At 33.2% G+C, this 27,556-nt stretch overlaps 2 protein-coding genes across 7 annotated transcripts; one reads left to right on the forward strand and one right to left on the reverse strand.

The window, feature by feature from the left end:
* LOC117229416 (uncharacterized) lies at positions 1 to 5,382 on the forward strand. 4 transcript variants are annotated; one of them, XM_033485847.2, is made up of 3 exons: positions 1 to 452; positions 1,120 to 2,625; positions 2,695 to 5,382. In XM_033485847.2, exons 1-3 carry the CDS (start codon positions 300 to 302, stop codon positions 4,555 to 4,557), a joined length of 3,522 nt encoding a protein of 1,173 aa, XP_033341738.2. In that variant the 5' UTR covers positions 1 to 299; the 3' UTR covers positions 4,558 to 5,382. The 4 variants fall into 4 exon arrangements, with proteins under 4 accessions (XP_033341738.2, XP_033341737.2, XP_033341739.2 ...); XM_033485848.2 differs by having other exon boundaries at positions 2 to 452; positions 1,120 to 2,317; positions 2,402 to 5,382; XM_033485849.2 differs by having other exon boundaries at positions 2 to 452; positions 1,120 to 2,317; positions 2,405 to 5,382.
* LOC117229418 (aquaporin AQPAn.G) lies at positions 5,372 to 27,556 on the reverse strand. Of its 3 annotated transcripts, none has more exons than XM_033485850.2 (5): positions 27,405 to 27,556; positions 11,178 to 11,435; positions 9,344 to 9,628; positions 7,437 to 7,634; positions 5,372 to 6,460 (listed from the first exon to the last, which is right to left on the reverse strand). In XM_033485850.2, the coding sequence occupies exons 2-5, from the start codon at positions 11,433 to 11,435 to the stop codon at positions 6,419 to 6,421; spliced, it is 783 nt and encodes a 260-aa protein (XP_033341741.1). In that variant the 5' UTR covers positions 27,405 to 27,556; the 3' UTR covers positions 5,372 to 6,418. The 3 variants fall into 3 exon arrangements, with proteins under 3 accessions (XP_033341741.1, XP_076384462.1, XP_033341743.1); XM_076528347.1 differs by having other exon boundaries at positions 5,372 to 6,603; XM_033485852.2 differs by having other exon boundaries at positions 5,372 to 6,606.

Raw genomic sequence — 27,556 nt, forward strand, 5'->3', positions numbered from 1 at the left:
AAACTCGACGCTCGAACGACGCCACGCAGAGGAAACGGGTTCTCGGACCGCCATAATAGCGCCAAAGCGGTGTATACTTCGTCCCGCTCGTTTGTCGTACGTGACGCGACGCTTACCGACGCTCGGCGTCATTTCTTTGAAATCCGATTAATGAACGATACATTCTTGGCGTGATTGTTGTCGCAGTGATTGAAAAGTGCAAGTATACTACATCCGAGAGGGGCCGAGAGGAGAACGACGTGAGAGACGCGTGAGTGCGTGTCTTCGTGGGTGTCTGTACGGACGGTAGGCAGAAAAACATGGAGAACAGACCGGCGCCACTCCGTTCCAGACGAGTCTGTCGGTTCTGTCTGACAGAATCGGATCCACTTAGCTACATTTATGAAAGAGATCATAGTAAGCCGTTTCAAGTGCCGCTTACCCTGCAGATCATGTCGTGCGTCGCCATCGAGGTAATTATTTTCTTTGAAGACGGCATCGACCGCTAGAGCCCCATTCACTGTCCACCTTTCATTCCATATTCTTCGAATATACCTACATGTTTTTCTGTAATAGTTTCGCTCCATATGCTTATTTGTTTCTCGCGTTAACGGTACTCGATTTCCTCTGCTCGTTTTATTATCGATACTTTTTATCATATTGAATACATGCTGTGTCAATGAACAGAGAACAGCTTGGATAACATAGGTATCATGTTTGCCGACTGAGTTGTTTTCTCCGGCTTTCTGCGGAACTTCGATTGCTATGAAATTTTCGCACATCTATTATGTTAAATACATTGTTATGTTGTATACAATTAACAGTCTAATAAGTAAACTATTCAGTAGACGATTGTCATAGATAAAGGTTTAAAACATGACGTGCATTTCATTTTGAAATGGTAATTTGTTGTTTTATCGACAATTGCTTATTTATATACTTATCGATTTATTCCAGCTGGCGGGAAATTTAGCAATTATCTCATCTATGTGAATACAGAATGCAAAATTATTTTGATTTTGTGGGAAGTGTTTGTAAATGAAATTTTTTCTATGTATTATAAAACGTTTGACATTTATCAAAGTAAAATTGGTAGGATTTATTAAAACTTTGTTAATATTTTGATATATTGTGTTTAAGGTTTATGCAGCGGATGGAATGCCACAAATGATATGCAGTATGTGTCGTTGGAATCTAGATCGTTCTTACAAATTTAAACTACAGTGTAAGAAAGCAGACGAGGCGTTAAGAGCTTATCCATTGTCTGGTGTTTTACCAAGACCATTCCCACCGATTCCTAATGATCCTCCTGAAGTTACTGCTAAACGACCACTGGAACAGAGGTCTCAAAATGAACCTGCAAAGAAACCAAGAGTTGACAATGGGGATAGAGAAAGACGAGAAACACGAGATAGAGAAAGAGATAGGGAAAGAGAAAGGGAGAGAGAAAGAGAACGAGAAAGGGACAAGGATCGTGATAGAGAAAGAGAAAGGGATAGAGATAGAGAAAGAGAGAGGGATAGGGACAGACAGGCAGAAAAACAAAGAGAAAAAGAAGAACAACATGATTTTTATGAGGAGGAGCAGGATGCTGGTAGCGAGGGAGATCAAGATACCAATAGTGCTAAAGAAGAACGTAAGCTAGAACCAGGTGAGATAAGGGTGCATGCATGCGATCAATGTGATCGTACTTTCCCTCTGCGTCAAGCACTTGCTCTCCATATACAAAGAGCCCATAGAGACCGTAACTATAAGTGCACAGAATGTGACCGTATGTTTTTCTCTAAATATGATCTAGGAAAACACATGAGTACACATTCAGAAGAAAAACCTTTCTCTTGCCCAGTCTGTAACAAACAATTTTCAAGAGCAAATTTGCTACAGCGTCATGAAAAAGTTCATAGAGATGAATTGCGATATGGTTGTCAGCATTGCGATCGTGAATTCTTTACAACTGAAGAATTAGAAAAACATGAGGATTCTGTCCATAAAAAAGAAAAACCTTTTCAGTGCAATATTTGCAACAAACGTTTCACCTATAAACAAGGGTTAGAACGGCACGAGGTGCTTCATAATGAAGATAAAACGTTTGTTTGCGAGTACTGTAAGGAAGCATTCCGTACAAGTACTAAATTAGCTCGTCATTTAACAACTCATGCAGGACACAGACCATATTTGTGCAAGCTATGCCCTCGTTCATTCCTCCTATCTCATCATCTAACTAGACACATGCGTACACATTCTGTAGAGAAACGTCACGTCTGTGAAGATTGTGGAAAAGCATTCAAGCGCAAGGAGAGTTTAGAAGTACATCAGCTAACGCACACAAAACGCACAGGTATGGGATTAACTTGCGATGTCTGCCAGGAATCTTGCAGAAATAGAGCAGATTATGTCACTCATATTAAACAACATATTGAAGCAGGTGAAAAAATGGGACCAGATGGATTGCAGCCAGACAATAAAACTAAACTTGAACTAGAAAGCGATGAAGATGAAGAGGAAGAACAATATTCAGATGGCGATGACGATTACGAACCGCCGGCATACATCGTGAAGAAGCTTCCAAAACCAAGTAAACCCGATAGATCAGAAAGCGAAGAGGATCGAGAGAGGGAAGAGAAGGATGAAAATCAAAAGGAACAGGTAGTATATGTGAGACGTAAAGATGGAAACATGATTAAAAAGACAATTAAAACACTAATGCCCATTCAGCGTAGAGAAGTACAGGATGCAAAAATTAAACAAAGTCCGAATAGCAGTCAGACGCAACAAGTTACGAAGACGCCACAGCCTAAGTCGAATGAGGAATCTGCAAAGACTTCTCGTGTAGATGAAACAGAAGCACAAGTTCAAAAAATAGTTGCATCTGTATTTAAGGAGCACAAAATTCCTTTGAAACACCAAAACGTTACTCAAGATCCAGGTAAAGAATCACCTACGACTACAAACCAATCGAAGCCGCAACAAGGACAGAGTAATACTCCCAATGTAGTCGCGGTGAAAGAGGAAAAACTGGAAACTCCTACAGTAGTTACTAACCCACCAAAAGCTGTTAGTACCATTAAAGTAATAAAAAGAATTGTTGTGAGGAAACCGTCCGGAACCACCGAAACTACTACAGCTCCAACAAAAGAAGGCGAGGTATCGGGAATAATGTCTGACTTGAATAGTTCAGGTCACAAGGTTACGAAACGTGTAATCGTTCGCAGAATTATTCGACAAGGGGATACTACAAGGGAAGTTATTATGAATCCCGATGGTACGATAATAGATCCAGCAGAACTGGCAAAATTACCTACTGGTAATGTTGTCAAGAGAGTTGTAGTTAAGAAGCCACTTGACAAGCATTCAGGTCTCATTCAAGCAGTCTTACAATCATCCGCTGAACCACGACAACAAACAACTCCGGTAAAAACTACTGAGACTGTAGTAAGTGAATCACCGAAATTCGAATTGAAAACTTCCCAGCCCGTAATAAGTACACCCCCGCCAGCACCAAAACCAACGGTTGCAACTGTTCAAAAATCCACATTAATAGGAGGTGATCAGGAAACTAAAGAAAAATTAGAACAGTTAGAAAAGAGAGTGGAACAGCAACGCTTGAAAATTGAAGAACTAGAAGCACGTAAGCAGCAACAAGAATATGAACCTATGGAAGAATTGTCGCCAGAGCGTCACGATGAATCCGAGGATGAACAACAATTACCACTGAAAAGAGTATTCGTGAAGAAAAAGCAGAGCATGTACGACGAAGAACAAGAGTATAATGACAATGACGTAACAACCACAACTCCTATAACAACAATATCCGTAACAACAACTCCTGCGACAATATCGAAAGAAGATACACCGATTGTACCAGAGAAAGAAAAGGCTGCTCCTCAAGTTGAGGTGAAATCAATCGAAACTGTACAAAAGGAGCCCACAGTTATCCCGAAACCAGGTGCTACACCACTTAGAAGAGAAGGTAAACAGCCATTAATAACCAGTTCGAAAGTTTATGGGAACAAGAAAATTATTTTGGTCAAGTCGGAAGAACCATCAGAAGTGGAAGAGATGAGTCGAGAACTGTGTAGCATATTGGATTCAGCTGATTCGGTAGTGAAAATGCAGGAAACAGTTCTAACTAATCTGAGTCAAATACCTACTGTCTCAGATGCTGCCACAAAGAATACTGATACACCGAAACCAGGTCCCTCCAGCGAGGGTAATGTAACGATAAAGAAAGAAGAAGCCGAAGAACTCGAAGACCAGGATATAACTCTTAAATTAGATGGCACGATGGAAGTAATAGAGGATTTGCCAGAGACCGATGTCAAAATGGAAACTGTAACAGATGGTGAACCAATTATAATAGAACAACCCGAACAAAACTCGAATTTAACTTTGGATGAGCAGGACCTTTCAGAGTCAGCAGATATTTTTGAACCATCAGACAATGTACTAGAAGTCCAAAAGAACGATTTGGAAGAGTCTGTGATAGAACTTGATCACGAGACTCACACGATAGACTTGAATGATACTAACGATAGTCAAGACAGTCTTGAAGATAAACTTCAACAGATGGAAGGCTGAACTTATTGGATCCTATTGTTGAATACTTGAAAATGTTGCTTTCGATTAAGAAATATTGGGTTAAAATATAATAAGCTATGACTTGATCACAGTGTTACAAATTTGGAATTTGTATCGAGATACATTCTGGACAAATATAGGTAAACACTACGATCGTTTCGTCATTAGATTCCTTAAGTAATCATGTGAGTTTAAGATGATTCATGTCTTATTGTCACACTGTATCTAAACTTCTGTATTTATCTTTCATTTTCTGTTGTGTGACAGTTGTAGAGTCGCGTCTGCATGTTAATTATTAACATCATCATTGAGATACCAAAAAGAAGGTAGTGCCTATTAATCAACCTTTCTTCATAAGAAAGTAAAAATTATTATTTAAAACGTAAGAAACTAATTGACGATTTTCATGTGCTACAAGAAATTTGTTATTTACATTGCGCTGCGACATCGTAAAAGTAACATTGAAAATACAAATTAAAGGAACATGTAAAAGGCACTCGTTTTAGATATCTCACTATCTGGTGAACATGTATATCAATATTGGACGTAAGACAATTGTATATATCTATATGGGAAATCCCCTCCCTACCCTTCTCCAAATGTTTTTCAATTACAATGTCTCATGTTCGATGCAATCGAATGTCTCATTATTATTCAACTGATTACATTATTGGGAACACACAAGGTACTTTAAGGAATTAAACTTTCTGTAACACTATGAATATGTGTACGAGGTTAGTGTGAAAACGGTACATAGATTATTGGATATTCTATTAACACTTGAAACTATGTATCAAATACAGACAATGGTGTGTAAATGTAAAATCGAGTGTTGTTTATTTTCCAGGACGACCTCTTCCGCACATCTAACATGGTACAAATGATTTACTTTGCCAGTGTACTCTCGCATAGAACATTTACATTTTATTTCATATTACAGGATATAGCACACATTCAAATACACGTTTTACTTGCAATATATTATTCTTTTATTTTATATAATATTATTATAATATTATATAAACATAATAGCGTATGTGATAATATTATTTTCGCCGTATTTGGATGTACAATATATAAAAATAAAATGTAGTATATGGATTTATAAATACAAGAGATACAAAACAACGGTATTGAATGGTTATATCAGCAATCCACCAACAAGGATGTAAAAAACTATTAAATGCTGAAAGCAAGCTGTCGCAATTGAAAGTTAAATAGCTGATGTTACATTTTTATCGCATGGTAGGTAGTATAATAAAATGATTCTTGAATTTTAACTTGCAATAGGTCGACATATAGCGGTGGCTAAAGCAATACGATTTTATAATAATACGATATATAACTGTTGAGGATTACTTTTAAAAGTACACATTTTATTGCAACATGGAAATCTGATACTGGAAATGTGACATTATCAGCAACTTCGATAAACACAACACGTGATGTCGAAACCACACAATTTTACTTCGACAATTCATCTTTGGCCTTCTGTATCTTCCAATCATCAAATAAACCATAATATTTATAATACAAAACATAGTCTCAGACCTTTCATAAATAATACATGTTTTTATTTAATGTATGCAGGTGAAATCAGTGTATAAAATTCTATGAAATACGTACAAAATTCTTTTCTGTTTATGTTAAGAATGTTCAATCGTTTGTAAGCTATTTTTCTATCACAAATAATGAAACTGTATATAACTCCACTAGTTCTTTTTCTGCTTATTTCTGCTTATGAAAACAAAAACAGTTCAAGAGTTTTCGATTTCATGAACATCATATACATATATTCGACTTGAATGCAAGAAATGATTTGACAGTATTTTAAACAGGATGACGAAGAACGCCGGGCAGTTTATGCAGGGTTGACGTCCTTCTTAGTGGTAAGGCTCTCCAGCTGTAAAAATAACACTTCGCATATTTTCGATTGTTCGATTACTCATTGTATGAATTGTACAAGAAATTGCATTCCCGTCTTCGAATCTTTCTTTGTATCTTCATTTCTTAAAGTCCACCCCGTCCGCTGTCTATGTACTCGAACTGCTGTGGGACAGAGACGATTGAAAATTTAAAAAAAAAGGATTCTACTATTTTGTATTTTTTTGAATGCGTCGAAAACATAGAAAGATTCTACAACGAGAATATAAGAATTTCCGGTTCCAATTATCGTTATTGTGCAATATTCTACCTTTATATTAACTCCAATCCGAAAATTTATTCCAATCATTACATCAACTTTCATTAACCAGTTTTGTCTGTACATTTTATTCTCAATATAATTAAAGTCAAATACAAATAATGATCACTAAATTACACAGTCTTGCCAGTAGTTGGTCGTAAGTATGTGATTGGATCTATTATCAAATTTAGTCTAATATTTTCGATATCGAATATATACAAAAACTCATTACATGTATTGCTTTTCTGACTTGAATTACCGCATGAACAAATTAACAATTTAATGACACAATACATACTGGGAATTGACAGTCTCAATATCAAAACAGTTTCCTATTTCTAGATATTAATAACATACATTTTCAAAATTTAAGAATAAACGTTCTCCTTTGTTTATTTACTACCTTTTCGCGGAGCATAGTAAATTTTCTTAACCGTACTTATTGTATAATGATCCAATACACTTTGCTAAATTTATTCTTTTATTTATTTGTTACGGAACATAGAGATTTACGAAGCTTTGCCAACGTAATAGTAAATGTATTTGTTAGACGAGGGAGAAGTAATAAACGTTTAATGAATCACTGTGATAATTAGCCTTAGAAATTCATTGAAATCAGGTACTATATTGGCAAATTAACAAGTAATCCAATTACGATTCGCATGTTCTATTCGCTCATTCTTCAGGATCGTACCTCCTTCTCTCCCCTCGCCACTGACGCGTATCCTTCTGGCTCCTTTGCGGGACCAATCGCGTGTGCATAAACTAATCCACCCGCCATTCCGCCCAAAATCGGTCCGATCCAGTAAACCCAGTGATTATCGAACGCATTCATTACAACAGCGCTACCTAATGATCGTGCTGGATTCATTCCTGCGCCAGTTCTCGGCACCTATTCAAATAAAAAAATCGGATAGAGTTTCATCGCCAATGAAACGCATTGGTGTTTATTAGATTGCGGACCTTTACGAGAAACAAAAATTGTCTTCATTTATTGTAAGATGCAGAAACTTCGTAAACATTTATTTCCTTTATTAATCATTTTAATATGTTGATAGTAATACAATAATATTTTCAAATTGTTTACAAGTTTTTATTGTTTTTCATTTGATCTACTTATCCTTGTCTTAAATGCAAAAAATCCACAATCTAATAATTACTTTTGGATAAATTTCCGAAAGAGACCTGTCGCCGCGATCAAGATGGCGTTTGGAGGGAGGGGACATAACCTCAAGTATAAAGTAATAGCCTTGAGAGTTTTATAGTTTTCAAGATATTAATGAAAAATCTAAGTTACTACTGTCATTGTAACGACTTCTACATATATACGTACACGCCATAGCGGCGTGTAAGTCAACAGCTTTGAAAAAGGTATCTCAGCGATTTTAGAGATATGTTGTGTTGAATGTGAGAATCGTTAGAGTGGGTCGATCGCTTTGCTCGCTCGAAAAATAAATTAACTCAGACCTAACACAGACCAATTTTGTACTTGCAAATTTGAAAATGACACCCTATAGATATTAAAGCCGGTGCCGCTCCTACTTGATCGACTGTTGGTCTTAAGAGGAGAAGCGACGCGTCGCGGTAGGTTACTATCCCAGCGAAGATACATACATTATCATTTTAGAGTTTCACTTTCTAACATATTTTTTGAAGTACTATTTTACTTTTTATAATATATTTTTTTTAATACCATAATATTACATAATATATCTACATAAAATTAAAGAAACGTCGAAAAATTCGATTTTTATTTCTATGATTAGGATCTCTATTTTAAAACAATCTAAAAACAGTTATTAACAATGCTTACAATGACATCTACCTGTAGAATTAATATAAAACTGATCTCTCACAAATTTCAGCAAGAAAAATGTGTTTTACCGAATTTTTGAAAGAGTTTTAATTTTCCTTACCAAGTTCGCTCTCTTCGAAAACCTGAGGAAGTACACGGTAATAACCATAATAAAAATATATATGTGATCGCCTGATATTTTCAATAAAAAAAGGTCGGCATTTTTAAACTTCCGGATTTAAAAAAAAATTGAGTTTGTAACTAAAAAATTCAGCGCGTTGCGTCCGATCAGGTAGAGTGTAGAAGATACCTGATTTTTTTCATAATTTTCCATTTAGCAAAACAGAAAAAATAGAGCGTAATCCGTTAATCTAATTTCACCCTGTTAGAGAGCATATTTAACAATCTTGTCCACTTATAACCTTTCATACGTCCAGTTTAGGTCGTAAAAAATTTAGGCCTAAAATTGACATAAAATGAACGTCTTTAAGACATCGTGTGCTATTAACTTACTAATGTTAACTTACTAAATATTTATTAAAAACAAAGATTTAAATATGTTATATTCCAGGTTTCGTATTTTCTCGAAATCCTATTTGCATTTGCTTGAGGAAACTAATTGTATCAAAATTATATTACCTTAACTAGCTGTTAATTATATAATAATATTTTTGTACTATATAAATTTTAACACCTTATGAAGGTAATTTTCATGCTGGCTACGTAGCATATAATAGAACATATCATGGATAATAGTGATATAAAAAAAAAACAAGTGGAGCTCAATAGATATTAGTAGATCTTACACCAACGAGATGGCCAACAGTAACCGCAAGTCCAATCACAAGAGGTGCAATTCCTTGGCTATGTGGCTTAGCTGCGTCGCATGCACCGCATACGACGAGAACCAATATAAACGCCAGAAAGAATTCGATGCCAAAACCTTGCACAGATGTAACTCCTTTGGAGAGTCTTACTACACCCAAAGCGTTCTCCATTGTATCGGGAGAGAGGGCCCTTATTGCACCGGATCCTGCGATAGCACCTATGCTTTGGACCAAGACATATAATAATCCCCTGATTATAGATATCTGAAACATAAATGAACACTCTGAGTAAAACTATTTCAACAAATAATTTAGAAATGTGTAACTTATTTCATACGAGTTGATTGTTGATTGAATTAATTAGAATGGAAATGTAGTTTTCTATTGCAATATTGCCATTTTTGTTTAGGATGTGAAGTTTTCTTTGATAAATCAGAAGTAGTGAAAACGTATTTTTTTTTTAATATTTAAATTCTGTTTTAATTATATATTCTACTCTATTAATATTTTGCGATTCTGTATTATGTTGATTTGTGTATGGTGAAAGGTGCTTTCTCTTTAAAGTATTCGTGACCAAACGACATTAGAAGACCGCAATAAGCTAAAAGCAAATTGCGTCCCTAGCAAATACATACATACAAGCTAGATTGCAAGCGATAATTATGCGTTTATGGTCTAAAATGTAAGGTCTATAGTACAAGAAAAATCAATATAACTAGAAAAGTGCATATACGATGATTATTACAGTACTTCATGATTGCTGAAACGCATTTAGCTACAATGATCTTGATTTTATCTGTATACTCAGTATTTTCAATAAATTGCTATGCAACTTTTACTAATATTTTTGGTAAAAATCAATACAATGTCAAGTATGATAATAAAGTAATAATAGTCATACGAAATAAACAAATTCAAATTGTAATATTTATTAGATTGTTAAGTATGAAATGCATACTTTAATTTATAATTTTGTTACAATTATTATTATTTTATTACAATAAAAATAATTAAATTTGCAAGTAAAATTTAAGCAACTGTGCAAAATGTTGACTAATTAAGAAAATGGCCTGAAATAAATATTTAACACCATTTTAGTGTTCGATTACACTATTCATTCAAAGCAAATCATAATTCGCATTTTATCGGACTTCATTTTAGTGAAAACCCCGTGAATTATTTACAAATACCCACTAAAAATATCGTAAAATTCTAACGTTTGTTTAAAACAAAGAAATCGATAGCGAGCAAACGTATTTGTATTTACCATAATTCGCTTTTAGCTTGTCTAACATTTCCACATTTACGCATTCATTAATAACGGTTTAAACAAGTCAAAAGAAAATATTTATCGATCTATATATATATTCGCGAAATAGAGTCATAAACAATCGAAAATCTACTGAAATATTCGGTCGACAGGATAGGCTACTGACAAGCCAGTCGTGGTAGCCATTTGAACGAGATTGTTTTTCATAATTAATCGGAAGGTTTACACGTTTTATTAAAGCAAAAAGCTTTGAAAAATATTAAACGGTCACTTTTTGTAGCAATTTTAAAAAGAAACTCTATATTAACCCTTTTCGTGCCGAACAACAATATATCGTTGTTGAGAAAAATGTTGAGAAAATGTTGTTTTCTTAATATTTCTAGTAAATAGCAGTTTTATTTGAATTTTTTAACATTAGCAAACTGCATCAAACAGAGGGTCAACAGAGGGTCATTATAATTAGGGGTGTACTATCCCATGATAAAGATCCAACAGAAGTTACTCATGTCTTCGAAAGCGATGTTACCAAATGACGTTTCTGACCTTGCCTATAGCCATTAAACCGAACGTCACAGCAGGATTGACATGGCCGCCAGAAACGTGTCCTATTCCTTGAATCGCGGCGGCCACGGTTAGGCCAAAGGCTAGACTTATGGCAACGATGTTGTTGGTGGCGACAGAGCCACAGCCGAAGAAATTTAGCAGCATGGTTCCGAGGAATTCTGCGACCAGCGCCCGGCAAAGATTAGCCTTCGATTCGGCGAATTCGTTTGTGCCCAGAGTCGCTTTCAAATTGTCCATCTGAAAAATAAGATGTTCGATTCATCAACGTCGGGAAGCCAACTAAAGACGTCAAATCGTTGTGAAACCATGGTGTATAATTAATGATGGGATGCAGTCGCGATACAAACTATATCGAAGTCTAACGGCATGCGCCGAAACGTTATATAATCATGAGCAAAATGTAAAGCAATTGTGTTTTCTTCAATTATATTTAGACTGAGGACGTGTTTATACGTCGTTGTGGTGTATCCAACTCAAAGAGACGCACATTTGCGTATATGTCACGTCTGGTTATTTTTTAACATATGTACAATCGCATGCCTTTTTTTCACGCGTCTCACTGAAACATGAACTGAGCGACGATTGATTGACTACTAGCGACCATGAATCGTATTAATATTAAGATAATTATTATGATACTATATTCTGCTAATTTAAATTTTCAACTAACGCCATGTTTGAATGGTTTCGTAAACTTACGAGGAAGCGTTTCGATGTGTAACACGTCGATTTTAACGAGATTTTGGTATAATATAGTTTGTTGAATAATATTTGACACGTATTTTTTTGTATTCGCAATGATGCATACCTAGGGGCTGAAGAAAATGGTTTTTGTTCTCAAAATCAAGATATCTTGTGAACTAGAGGTCGTGGAACAATGCATTTCTTTTAAAATGCGCGTTTTTGATTGACTTTAATTGTCTAAAAACAGTTTCGAAAAAGTTATATGTTTTAACAATATTTAAAAGATAAAATTCAGGGATTTTTATTTGATTCCGTAGTTTATGATAATTAGCTAAAATAATCACATGTTTCTCAGTTATATTTTTGTTAAAATAGTTCGCTGTTCGAATGTTAACTATCGAAGACATGATCATCCCAAATGCAATTATTAGATTATGTTACTGGGACGGCTCATTGGTAAACGATTGTAATAGCTAGTACCATTAAACAATTTATTAAGCAACTTTGAACTGTAAATTAGAGACTTTCGAGAATTATAAAATCAATATATAGATAATATGTTAATAATTGAACACTTGCTCTTCAACATTAGAACTACCGCTCTTTTAACGCGACTAATGAATATTGTTTTATAAAAACAACGAGATTGTATTTATTTAAACTTCGTACGATTTCTATTGTAATATATGTTCTATAAATGATCTAAAAATTTCTCATAGAAATATTTGTATAATATCAGGAATTATAAAAGAAAAAAATCAGAAAGCAGTTATTTTAACTGGTTTGGTGGTTCTAGTGTTAATAAAGAGTAATTTTTTTAACATTTGGGTATTCATTTTTATTTCTCCTAATTCAATAATATTGGCGAAGGAGACGTAAAAAAATAAAATAAAAATATTTTCAGTTTAGATAGTTGACAACTATTGCATTTACGTTTTTTTTCAATGGGAACATTTAAAGATAATAATACAAATTTCTATCAGTTTTTCTAAACCAAATTGCGCTGAAATGTAAATTTCGTCAAAATAATTATATCAATAATTAACGCAACGAAATAATTGCAACGATTGCAAAGTTTTGATTGAAATTGTACAGAATTCGCGCAAAACGTATAATTAAATATATTATATAATATAATAATATATGAATTAAATATGTTTAATATAAATATATTGAAATCGTTGTGAAACATTCAACAACGACGAATTAATACAAATTGATAACGAACACAACGTGTAAAAGACAAGTTACAAACGATGATACGATACGTACATAGATTACACAGCAGCGTACATCGATTATATAATAACATTATAAGATACTTCAGCTAACAAAATTAACAAATCATTCAATAATTCCATAAAAACTTTGCATACATAAACATTGTGTTTTGAAGTAATATTTCTATCGCAGAACTTTGATACTGCAAACACAGCATTTATTTCTATACTGTCTTCTATACTTTCTCGACTGTCAGAATATTGGTGTTCTAACAAAATTTATTTTTCATTTAGTATCTTTTACATTTCATTTATAATATAATGTACAAGTTATTTTTATATCTGAGATAGGTTTGATTTATTTCTATCCGACTTATTCAATGAATTTTGCAGGTGGTTTAAAAACAATTTACGATCGAATGTTTAGAAATGTTAGTTGGGTCGATTGAGTTAAGGAGGACAGTATTGATTGACATACTGTGTACATATTGAACTTGATCCCACCACTTGATATAATAAAGAGAACGGTGACCGTTTGCAACAGTACGGGTTTAACCATAAAAAGCGATGTCTACTTTTTCACATGGTGCATGGCGTCGTCTACGATTCCCATTTGCTCGTTAACAGTCCTTGAGTCGCGCTTGGCAAAGGAAAGGATTCCGAAGGGCAGGTCATGCTTTTTTGCGCGATGTAATAAAAAGCATTGATAATCTCATTAATATGGAAAATATGTGAGCATTAGTCCGAAGAATAGGAAGCTAAACGTCATCTTATAAGTAGATTGCGGATTCTATGTACTTATGGCAAAAATGTGTAACTGAAATATAGAATTGCGAAGACATATGAAGAATTCAATAATATTGTTACATTGTTTTCGACTTATCAAAATGTTTAAAAGGTACAATTTAGTTTCACTCAATTTATATTTCTTACAAAAATGGAAAATTTCATTTCGCATAAACATCCGCAGTCTAATTATAAGACACAGAAATGAGATTATTATTATTATTATTATGAAAAATTAATTTACTTTTATAATCATTTTAAGAAGTTATTTATAGTCAAACAATATTCTTAAATCGTTTGAATATCTTTACGCTTTCATGATTCACTTAATATTTTTTGTTGCAAATGCATAAAATCTGCAGTGTAGCAATAAGTATTATTATTACAGAACTTACCAGTTTTTTTAAAAGTACTGTTACAATTTGATCGCTCTCTGTGTTCAGTTATCAACGATCACTATCAAATTATTAGTCAATATTTTCTCTAGTTTCCTTTTTAATTAAATAAATTAATCGTATCAAGTGCGATCAAGTCTGGAATTCTTTTGGATTCTTTTGTTCTTCAAATAGAATGTAGCTTTTATTTATTTAATCCATATCGAGTTGAACGAAGAAGGAGAATATTTATTTAAAACATTATTCGAAATACTAGATCCAACAGAGACTATGTTTAGAGACACACGTATGCGTTTAAAGCTGTTACGAATCTGTGCATAAACACAGTGTTTTAGCTATTTGCTTTGTAATAGGAAGATGATTTTCCTTCATGAAGTTACATAAAACATAAACCGATGACTATTTACGCTACAAGAATGGATAAGTTGGAAATAGAAACGCATGCTATCTTGGTATCGATTGATAGTAATTAATACTGTAACGTTACGCCGACCACATCACTTTACACATTTAATATAGTTAATCTCAGTTAAAAATACATTCAGTCACACTTTTCTTGCATAAATAGTATTCAATTTTATAAGGACTGCCCGAATAAAATAATTAATATTTCATTTCTTTTAAAAACGTATCCTCTCATTTATTCTCTCGATAAAAATTGTTTACACACCGTATCATTAATTCCCCTTATTAATAATTCTTGCATTCAGTTAAATCTACTTATAATTAGTACCTAAAAATTGAAGCATTACCGTCGTTCGAATTCGTATCAGTTTCTTTACTGCAATAATGTTTGCAGTGATGTTGCATTGCTGCATAAAATAATTTACCGGTCCTTTGTGATTATATAACTTTCATTAATCGCCATGAAATTGTATTAATCTGCTAAAATGATTAATTTCTTAGAAATTCTATTAATTTGCTGAAATGATTAGTTTCCTTAAAATTTGAGCAAATTGCTAAAATGATTAATTTTCTTTAAATTTTATTAATCAGCAAAAGTGGTTAATTTCCTTGAACTTTTATTAATTTTCTAGAACTGCGAATTGCTAGAAATTTTATTAATTCGTTAAAAGGGTTAGTTGTTAAAAATTCTATTAATTTTCTAAAATGTTTAATTTGCATAAAAAATATGATTTTATCTCGCTGATTGCTATGTCAAATAATAAAACGGATGTTCGATTATGTATAGAATAAATATCACGGAACAACCTTTTCATACGAAGTACGCTATTTTTTAAAGTCGATGTACAGTTTATTGAAATTATCGTACGATTATCTCTTTATGTCAAACATCTTTGAAATGCACCGCACGATAAAGTCGAATAGGATATGGTACAAAGGGTCGAGCATTTTGATAATTAATCCGTACCGTCGTTTAACAACGGTCCCACTGGTTCGCACCATAGATTTAGATCGAGGACGCGTGTACGTCCGATGTTCACGCACCGTTAACAAATTACGTACGTCGGAGAAACGAAACGTTACGTTAACGAGCGACACATCCAGGTTGCATTACGCATGTAGATCGTCACATCCTCGACAACTACGACAGCCGGTCCCGATCGTCTCGAATTACTTAATCATTTCGGCCGGAATGTACGAGGAGCTAATCGTCACCCACGCCGTTACATTTAACGTCTTTCATACTAGACGCGAACATCTTCGCGTAGATCTAGGTCGTCAATCCTCCCTTCTTCCTTAATTTTTGTCATATTTCTGATCACATTCCTAATAATCTACTTTGAACGGAAAATAAAAATTAAGAGCGAATGGTTTAATTTTGCTCTCTCCCAAGAATTCTTTAACAATTCCGAAAATGTAAATAAATAAATAATATAAATAAAATTTATAAATGTAAAAGTCGATAAACTTTTGCGCATTATCAACGACGATTCAAAATTAGCTTGACGTGAGTCTGTTTCGATCAAATATAATCGCTGGTGATGAAGTCTGCGATCGAAATAATTACAACGAGAAAAAGCTATAAATAATAACTATAATAGAATTAATACCTATCATTTTATTTTATTTTATTTTATTAATAAACGGGCCAAGGCCCTTGGAGTACGTAAAATTCAAAACATAGAACTGTGTTGCAGATTAACGAGAGAAGAAAAAGGAAAAAAGACTAAAAGTAAAGTTGAAATCGTGATTAATAATTAGATAAAATTTAAGGACTGAATAAACTTTATACATTATTGATGACGATTCGAACGTACTAACTTTAGTTTGTTTTAGTAAAATGTAATTGCTACTAATTTTATAATCGGATTAACTATATATATACGATTGAAATAATTAATGATTAATAATGAATTAATTAATAATTATTAATACTGAATTAATTAATAATGAATTAATTAATAATTATTAATACTGAATTAATTAATTATGAATTAATAATTAATAAATTAATTATGAATTAATAATTAATAAATTAATAATCATTCATTATTTCAATCACATATGTACAATGGTCTGCACCTTCGCACACTTCGTCCGTCTTCGGTGCATACTACGCCGTTTCTAAATTAGTCGTTAACCATTAAATAATTTGTTTGAAAAGCCTCGTGATACATGTGTCACTCGACTTCGTGATCATAATCAAGTATCACTCGAATCGAAAATTCGAGACAGAAGAAAATCTATCGACAGGCTTAGGATAAGAAATATGCGAGCTACGTTTGTTCCGTAGAGAAGAACGCTTTAGGAGACTTAATAATGGATTTAATTCGGATGAGATCATCTGTTCCCACGATGAAAGACGATTATATGACATTATCGTATTACGGAATTTTTACATTCTGACCCAGTTCGTGTGTGCAATAATATTCTCGATTTGCTTCCACTCTCTTTATTAACATCCTTTGTTGCATGAATTTATATCCGTATTCAAATGCAATCGTTTACGTGCATACTTTCGGTGCGAATTGCATAATTGTTTAAAAATTCTTTCGTATATAAATGTAAATTAATTGTACACGTTCTCATATAAGTTATGTCTATTTTCTATATAAGCTATTTCTATGTATACTGTTCTTTTTTGTATACAGGGTAGGGCATTTGAAACGATATCCCTGAATAACTTGCTTGTTTTTGACAATAGAAAAGAGAGTGACGGACAAAAGTTATTTGGTTTCAAGGGGCACATAATATGATGTCAATAGTCTTTTAATAGGTAGAGGTGTAGAGGACATATAAAGGTCAAACTTGTTTTTTTTTAAATATAAGAACTAATTTTTTATTCACATTCCGACAGAGCCTTTTAAGACGAATACAATGAGCTATAAATATAGATAATTCAAGGTCACAACATATGAACTACAATGAAAAACAAATTCTTCTGTCACGTTCAAGTTTCCTTGTTCTAACATGCGGATGTTGTTCTACGGCTAAAATATTTATAGCTACTCTTTTAACTCGATTGGGTGTTTTGTTCGCCGCACTTCCCGTTTTGTAAAACTTTTGTACAACATGTGACAACATTGACAATGAAAGTCTAATACGATCGAGAAATCTTTCACTATAGACACGCATTGCTTCCCTTATAACTTTACGACATTCGCCGTAAATGAAAACCATATCTATGTTATCTGTATTTGTATAGTGCAGTTTTGAAAACCGAATATTAATGCAAAGTCGCAATTTAGTCGAAGGACAAACTAGTAATAGGATCCGTAGATACAGATACCAGTACAATGTGATTCAATGTATTTACGTTTATGTTCTATGACCCATAATAGTAATAACGTATTAATAACAGCAGACACGTAAGATATATTTGAAAAATGCTTGGAAGAATTTGTTTTTCATTGTAGTTCACATGTTGTGACCATGCATGATCTTCATTTATAAGTCACTGTATTCGTCTTAAAAGGCTCTATCAGAATGTGAATAAAAAAATTAGTTCTTTTTTTTTTAATATTTAAAAAATCTTCATATGTCCTCTACACTTCTACCTATAAAAAAATTATTGTAGTTAATTGTCAAAATTATTATAATTTTGACTATTTATATAGAAAAACATACTTTCCAAGAATTTTTAATGTCTACATGGTTAAATGTAAATTTGTGAAACTTTTGTTATATTTAAATAGTATTTGTGGAAGAACATTTGAAATAATTTTCATCTTAAAAGATTAAGTATTTGATAAAATATCGTTTTTACGATGGCATGTATATATATTTTTGGATTCGCCCACGGTGAATCTGATATTACTATTACAGAGAGTCATTGGAACTGTAAGTGGTAGAAACTGCAGTTTCCGTGGGCTGTATACATACGTATGTACACAATATGTCTCTGTATTGTCACATATGTAACAATACAGTGCATTGTATACATAATTACGTTATCGGTAGAAGTCCTTCAAGTGTATTCGGAAATTACACGAATTATTACGTGGTATTCTTCCGTCATAAAAAGTTACAGCGTCACTGATAAATTACTGACATCAGAGAGACGATAAACCGGTACTTCAGTCTCCAAATATTTGTGTCGTTATCAGTCTTCGCAGTATTATTAACTTTTTTGGAAACCGAGAATTAATAAAATTAATGTTAAAAAAGTCTATCCTCTATGAATTAAAAATAAAACATTAGAAAATTGTGGCTTTGTTCTATAAAATTGTTACTGTTATCTCTGTAAATGATTTGATCCCGTCGGTAAAAAAAACACAAAAAATTTAAACTATTAACGTTAATTTGTAAAGTCATGTAAATTTTTTAATTCTAATCTCATTTCATTTTAATTCCTTTAACGTCAATGTTTGATCAATTTACAATTAAGAATTAGTATGCTGCTCATATCTACTTTTCTATTCAGTATTATTTTATGTCTTATTCCAATTGTAATGTAGCATCTGACAATTTTACAATGTATAAACCTGAACAAATTCACGTGAGTCACTGTATATCTAGTTAATATCTATTATTTGATAACACGTTGAGACCCTACTTAAGAAGAATGCATTCCGATAATTCTACAAAGAACATCGCTATTCTATAAAAGACTATATCACTAAAGTACTATAGTCACTATCACTATTTTTTAAATAAATTAGTAATCCATCTTAAATTTTAAATTCGTTAACGAGCAAACTATGAAATAAAGAATAATAACTAGTGTTTGTTATATTCGATTTCTAAAGTTTCTGAGAAAATGACAACTACTTGTATCGAAAAAATAGAATCCCTATATAAAAATTGCTCATTTTTTATCCTTAAGAAAACGCTATAAAATATGATGAAGAAAACCCCTATAACACGTACTAGTTAATTGTATAAAAAAATAACTGTACGAAATTTCTGTTTAACCATTTCATTAGATACCGAGATATTCTTGGAACCGGTTTTAAAGCCATTGCTTCGAGAAAAACTCGTTTAAAATTGTGCCTCTCTTCATATCTCGTAACAGTTCGAATCGTAACAGTTTCGAATTTATCAAAAATTTGTTTTAAACATTTTGCATTCTTTAACTTATACAATCCATTAAGTTAATCGTCCGGAAATGAGGACGAAATCGTTCAAATGCCAAGAACAAACGAACTCAAGCAGCGGATTCCATTGTCCAAATTAAATTGTAAATTTCTTAAAAAATAATCTCTCCAACCATAATAATAATAATCAGAAAACTTTCGAAACTCGAGAGCAAGTTGACTCGAGCAGCATATTTAATTGTTAAAACAAAATTGTGGATTTCTTAAAAAATAATCGATTTCAACTATTACGATAATAAAAATAGTCAGAAATCTCTCAAACGCTAAGATCATGTTTACGCAACCAGAACACACACACACACACACACACACACACACACACATTTAATTGTTCGAACTAAATAAAGTAAATTCTCCCTAATTGACGCTCAGATTGTGCACAAAAATGGACAATTTGGGAAGAGAAGATACGATTATTCGAGACTTGCGGCTCGTTTTTATAGTTACCGATTGTCAACAACTATAAAAACGAGCCGCAAAGCTCGAATAATCATATCTCCTCTTCCCAAATTAGGGAGAACTCAATTAGGGAGAACTTAGTACATTACGTTTCACACACACACACACACACACACACACACACACACACACACACACACACACACACACACACACACACACACATAAAAATAATCGATTATTCTTAGCACAATAATGAGAAACATTGTATAAATTTAGGTCACATTGTGAAGCCTTCGTTGGCCAAGTAGGATCTCTGCAAATAATGTAACGTGAAATGACTAAATCCTTTCCGACGAGACATCTGGTAGGTGGATTACGCAAATGGCTGTCATTAATGATGTCGTTTAAAGCTCGGTGTGGTCGGCACGGGGGTGTTCGATTTTCGCGATGATATCATATCTCGAAATTACTTTTTCTACGCGCGCAGCGTAATCCGATTTCACAGTTTACGTTCCCGAAATTTACCGTTTCAACGGCAGACCCGATGTTTTAAAATACTCGACAGCCAACGGGATAAGCTATTCTGCGCGGTTTTGAAAAAAAAAAAAGAAAAACAGAAGTTACATTGTTGCTGCACAGTGATGCGGATTTTATGGTTGCCTGGAATCGTGCAAGAGAGAACTCATCATTCGAATTCGAATTATTGCTCGCATCGTTCGTAAGAAAATTTTTGTCTGCAGATGACATTGCAGAAAAGTTACCAAATATATTCTCTATTGCAAAAGGAGAAATCCACAGAAGACAAAATGAATGACAGGTCGAAATTAATGACTAGAATAAAATAAAAGATCATACAGCCGCCAAAAACCAAGTGCAAGACTATAAATAAAACATTAGAAAAAAATGATAATTACTAAACTATGGATTTTATGCATTGATGATGTGGATCAAATTAAAAATATTTTAAAAGTACTATTCTTTTACATTCGAATTATTAAGAACAGAAATTAATGTCCACGTGTATATTATAATATCTTTCCGATTCCATTAAAAAATCAACAATTATTAATCAACAATTATAAATCAACAATTTCTTTCAATCGTCAATCGACAATTAATTTCATGAAACGATTAATTCAGTCGTCGACTTTTCGACGATTAATGGCTTTAATTGTTTTCACTAATCATTTAATCGAATTAAAATTTTTAATCGATCGATGCCAGACACTGCTTGGGGCTTCGCATCGTCCTATCAAAAGTATCGATAATCATTCGACTTTTTTCCTCTTATGGATTCGCAGAACATTACCTTGCACGCACGATCGTTTGCTTCAGATTCAGCGTGATCTCATTAAGTGAATTGTCATTTTCTCAGAATTTGATTGTGACCTGTGTATAATTCTTATTTGGTATCGAATTATTTATTCTATGACTGGATTTCCGGTGAAAAAAGGTGTGAAACCGGATACAGAATCCTATTACGACCACAGTCGACGCAAATGCGTTCCACTAAGCTTCGATGAATCGGCAGTAAAAGCCGGTCGATTTCACATAAATCATTCGTCGTTGCGTCTTCTGTAATTTATCGTCGCGAACCCATCATGTACGGCGCTCGTTATCCGTATACGGTGCAGTACAGGTGCACGATATCTCTCCTTATCTTTCTTCATCTCGGTCTGTTTTACCATCGTTTTTATAGATGTGGATAAAACGTCATTTAAATCTCTTCCGAGTATCACTTGTTGCCACGATGTAGAAGTTGATGTGCTCGAGAGAACCGTTTAGAGTAGCTCATCGAATCTCACCGTAAATAATTATTTCAGACGATTATAAACGATACGATAAACGGTGGCAATTAAACACATTTTCGATATTTTATGAATCTATAGTATAGATTGTGTTCGCAACGAATTTGAGACCTCTTTGAAGTTGTACCAGAATGTTTAACGTGTTTGCACTGAATCGTACTGAATCCATAAAAGTGGAGAAATCTAAGGCACACACGAAATTTCAACAACCTGTTTCCAATTTCGAAGAAAGTGTTCTGCAATCGTCAAATTTCAGAACTAGTTGCAGAATTGTGTCAGACTTTTTTATCTCGATAAAATACAAACATTGAATAACTCTGCGCGATGAACTTGTTATCTGAGATATTGCACACAGTGCACAGAGCTGATATTGGTATTATTTTTAGTCCTTTATTCCCGTAATTCCGTATGAAAAATATTTTTGTATGAAAATTATGCTTTGACGGTATTTGGAAATCGTACAAATTTTTCATTTTTCAATTATCGGCTTAATGATTACGATATTATTTAATGCCAGGAAAAAGTTGTTAATTTATTTATTTTGAAATCAATTTGATTGATCTATAGTCTTTTCTTATATCGGTATATTATTTGTATATTTACTTACTAAATGCAAGCAAACAATTAAGAATTATTCATTGGTCACATTCGAGTTTAGTTTCGTGCGGCCTATGTACATTTATAATTCAGGCGTTCTTCTCGTACTACTAAAATTAAGAATTCTGTCCTCGCAATAAAGATGGATTTTTCGTCATGCTGCTTTAAGAAAATGGTCACGCTGTGACCTTCAACTTTCTGCAGCTTTACTTAGAATTGTTAACGCTGGTCGAAGGTCTACACACACGTTGATACAATCAAAAGTGATACTACCAACTCGAAAAGGAATGGGATTGCAAAGCCACTTTTTTTCTATCGCTTTTAACTAGTTTAGGAACGACATTAATTTAACATTAATACGTATCTTCGGTTTGGGTTTTCTCAGAATAGTTTCGCAAAAACGATGCTACTAAAACGAAATCAATTTTCTACGTATGAGGGGAATATACTGTAAACGTTTCTAATGCGATGCTTTGTTCCTTAGATCAGCAAATTCGAAAATTAAAAATTTACTGCTTCTACTTCTTATAAATGATAAGTTGTAAATTTGGCTTAATTGTGTTTATAATTATATTTATATTGCTAAATTATTCTTTTAATTATATTTATATTGGTGAATTATATTTATAATTATAATATTATAATGTAGCAGTTCTGCAATATTGTTTTTAGATTCTTTGACAGAATTGTTGAAACGAGGCGAATGTTAAAACCCATATGTATGTATATACATATATACCGAGACACTTTAATGACAATTTATTCAGTCTTACAATTTATTGTACTGTTTTCGTTTTTTATGACGGTTTGAATCGTGAGTTTTATGTAACAGATGTTGACAGTTATTTCTGGACCAATTCCAACCCCCAGTTAATAACTTCTACATATGTTTATACATGTGTCTACAATTTGAGACGGTTAATATAAAATACGTGAACAGTTTACGATCATTAACGACTGAATTCGGTAGACACTTTAAGTAACTTAAATTTTGTACAAGTTGATTTCGATAGATTTTTAAACAGATTAAGTCCACGATGGATTGTAGCAACATGAAAAATCTCCATTTTTTGTTTTCATTTTGATGTCTTTTTATGATCTCTGTGATTAATTTGTATTGCATATATAAATACAAATATACATATACGTATATAAATTTACATGAATAAATAAGATTTATTTATACACGTGAATAAATATAATTCATGTATATACATAAATAAATACGATTAATTGATATACAATACATAAATAAATATGATTAATTTACATACATAAATAAATATGATTGATTCACATCTATGATCAATTAATTATGTCATCAAATTCCTTGATCTTTGAAATTATTGTGGAAATTGGAAATTATCCTAATTACTGAACTGTACATTTTCAGCAATAATCTTTACAGCAAACGCTACCGATCGTAATCCAACGAAATACAAATTTCATCAACGTTGAACGCTGATTTAATACGCCTTCGTATCTGTTAGGCATGTGTATTTGGCAAACAAGTGTCTTAGCGTATCTTAGCTAAAACGTGAATTTGCACAAAGATCCGCACAGACTCTTGTACTATACTAAGCACTGGACCGAAGATCTTCATACAAATTCTCATCTTTATGAATTATTCTATAGAAAATCCTATGGAAAAAATTATTTCACCAACTAAAATACTCCTTTCAATAAAATAAGAGTGCCATTGGGGCGTTTATTAAATCTCAAGTTCTTCTATTCTGCAAATTGGCAGATACTAAAAATACATCTGGATCCACAATCCACTGATTATATATTAATAATTATAATTTACTAAACTGTACTAAGATATTCTTTAATGACAGCAAAATAAATATAACATTGATGTTTACTAAATCTCAAGTTCTGCTATTCTGCAGATTAGCAGATACGCACACATCACACATAAATATCCACAATATTGTAATTATATTGTTACTTATAATCTATTAGCCATAATGTGCAAACTTCTTTCATCGTTAAAACTTTTGTATTCGTACTGCTACTTTTAATATTCAAAGAATTAAAAAATATTGTTGCATTATTTTCAACTCATTAAAATTGTTAAGAAACGAGACAAATGTCTACGTATCTCCTGTATCTTGTAAACAATCTTTATCTTTCATTAAAACCCGCGGTTTACTTATAAACGTATCTTTACGATCGCAATAATCGGTATTTTGACGGATCCCATAAATCTGGTGTTAAATGCCAACTGCTTGGTGTTTCAGCGCTCAAACTTTGGGACTCAGGTCCATTTGAAACCCGACCATAAATATTGTTCTCCGATTCTCTAGTTTCTGATTACCGATTGAACTTTTCACACGTTTTATTGCAAACTTCTTCTATCCTTCAAACTTTTTTCATTCGTATTGCTATCTTTAACCGTACAGTTCTTCAGTTCTGTTTTCATCCGAAGCTGGAATAATCCGTTTCAATTCCCTATCATTTTTCATAATCACGGAGGTTATGTCAAGGTTATTTTCTTGAAATAATCAGAGCAACATTAAATTACCCGACGGCGATCCCGGTCCGACCGGTAATCCAGTCGTTCCACTTTTCAGGATAGCTCGTAGAGGCTGATTCCACTGTCACATCGTGAACTTGTCACCGAACTCGTGTTTCGCAATTTTTGGAAGACTTCAGACGAAACGAATTGCCGCTGTTTTGTTAACCCATTTGTCTTGCATTACACTATTCCGAGAGCACGCGACACCGGTCGGCAGCCAACAATTTCTAGTTTGCGATCGACCTTCCGTTCCGGGCTCGCGGGGATAACAATTAGCAATTTCGTGAACGGGAAATCGAAGTGTTTTCGGACGGAGTATTCCCCAAACTAATTGCCATAGTGTGTTCACAGCACGCGCACAAAACGTGTGCAAATTTTACATTGAATAATCGAACGACTTTGTAATTGTCGCCGGCAAACTGACCGATCCGAATATGGCAAAAATGATTTTTGAACGTCAATTGCCTTGGTATTTATGATTGGACCGCGGATTTTATGCATTTATGATTAAATGATACCGACTAACGAAACCATTGGAGGAGTTTTTGAGTACTAGTACATTTTTCTCAATTCTTTCAAATCATCGAAAGAAAAAATATATTTTTATTTAACTTCTGTTTCTTAGAATCGATTTAATAAATTCTTATTTTGCATATAGTTCTGCAGTCTATTCACGATAGTCGAGGAAACAGTTTAAAACGCAGCGAACCATTTCTATTATTCTATTATTATCAATCTTGTGCAATTTCATAGTTATAAGTTATACTGTTCCGGTCTCAAGGTCTTCCTATCTTTTTTAGTTCCCGGCCTTGTTTTCGATGAAAATCGAAACCAAATCAACGCGCTGAAAAGCGATCGAATGAATTAAATACAATTTAATCGAGTGGAATTCATGTTCAGACGTTAACATTTATTATGCAGCACACATCTATTATGTTATGTCTATTTCTACGTAATAATCTATCACATCTGTATGATAAATGATAATAAAATGCATGGAAAGATTTTTTATCCAAATCAACAAATAAAACAGCTTCCTATATCTTGAGCAATCTTTTCACGTGCAATATAAAAATTGTCCAGATTAATTGCAAAAAATAGAAACTAAATAAAAAGTTAATTTTGTCTTAAATAATTTTATTAGATTGAAAATAATGCAACTGAAATGCAGTGCAGTCCAGTCATAAGTGTCAAAAATATTGGGAACGATCGCAATGAAGTTTGAATTTTGAATTTCTAACGAGAAACTATACAAACCATTATAGAATCAATGATATACGACTTCCACGGCTTTCAACTATCTTTTTCCAGAAAGCTATCTATTTATGTATCAAGATTGCAAGAGATAGGAACCAAACAGACATTTCCCTCATTGTTTAATAACTATAACGAGTTCAGAATAGCACATCGATATTACTCAACAATATCTTCCTACTGCTTAAACACTATACATATACGGAGTATTAAGAGTGTTTCAAGTAACAAATTTATTGAATGAATAACTCATAAATAGACCTTTTTTGACGGATTTTATGCATTTATGACAAAAATGATTCGATCAAATACAAAACAGTAAAAATATTTCAAGAATTTTAAAATATTGTTGCATTATTTTTAACTTGTTAAAATTATTAAGAAACAAGATAAACGTCTACGTATCTCCTGTATTTTGTAAACAATCTTTATCTTCCATAAAAATCCACGGTTTACACATAAATGTATCTTTACAGTCTCAATAATCGTAAATTAAAAAGTTTGTAACCCGGCATCTTGACAGATCTCATAAACCTGGCGTTGAATGTCAACTGCTGGTCGCTTTAACACTCGAACTTTGAGACTCGGCTCCATTTTCTTTAGTTTCTGACAACCGATTGAAATTTCCACACGTTTTATTAAAGTTTACAGAAAAATTAACGTGCTTACGAGGAATACTTACAAGGAATGTTTAAATCGATAAAATGCTAAACAATATTCTAGTTGATGCTGAGCACACTCGGTTACATATTTGTTAAAAAGATCCGCTGTTGGTGTGCCGATAAATAACGCAAGGACCTTGGATTTACGTTTAATATTTATTCGATCCCGTTCGAGCGATTAAACCTACGTGCAAATGTTACCGAGCAACGCATACGCGTCTATTAATGGTGTTACCGGTTATTGATAAACATTGGTTACATTCGCCATTGATAAATATTGTACAGCAGCAAACACGGTCGGTTCGCCGCGCAGAAACGGCGCCGAATCGAGTCGTGGAAAAGAGTTCGATAAACTCGGAAAAATTATGCAACTGACCTTGACGATAACCTAAGAGCAGCCCAGGGTGGAGAGGATTTTTCAGTGAAGTTCGACGGAGCTTTCTGGACACAAGGCCTGGTCTTCAGTGGCAGCAACTGCGAGAGAAGCGAACTCTCCGTAAGAGTCACCGGGCAACAACTGTCGAGGCT

This window comes from Megalopta genalis, chromosome 1 (assembly GCF_051020955.1).
Source record: "Megalopta genalis isolate 19385.01 chromosome 1, iyMegGena1_principal, whole genome shotgun sequence".
NCBI lineage: Eukaryota > Metazoa > Arthropoda > Insecta > Hymenoptera > Halictidae > Megalopta > Megalopta genalis.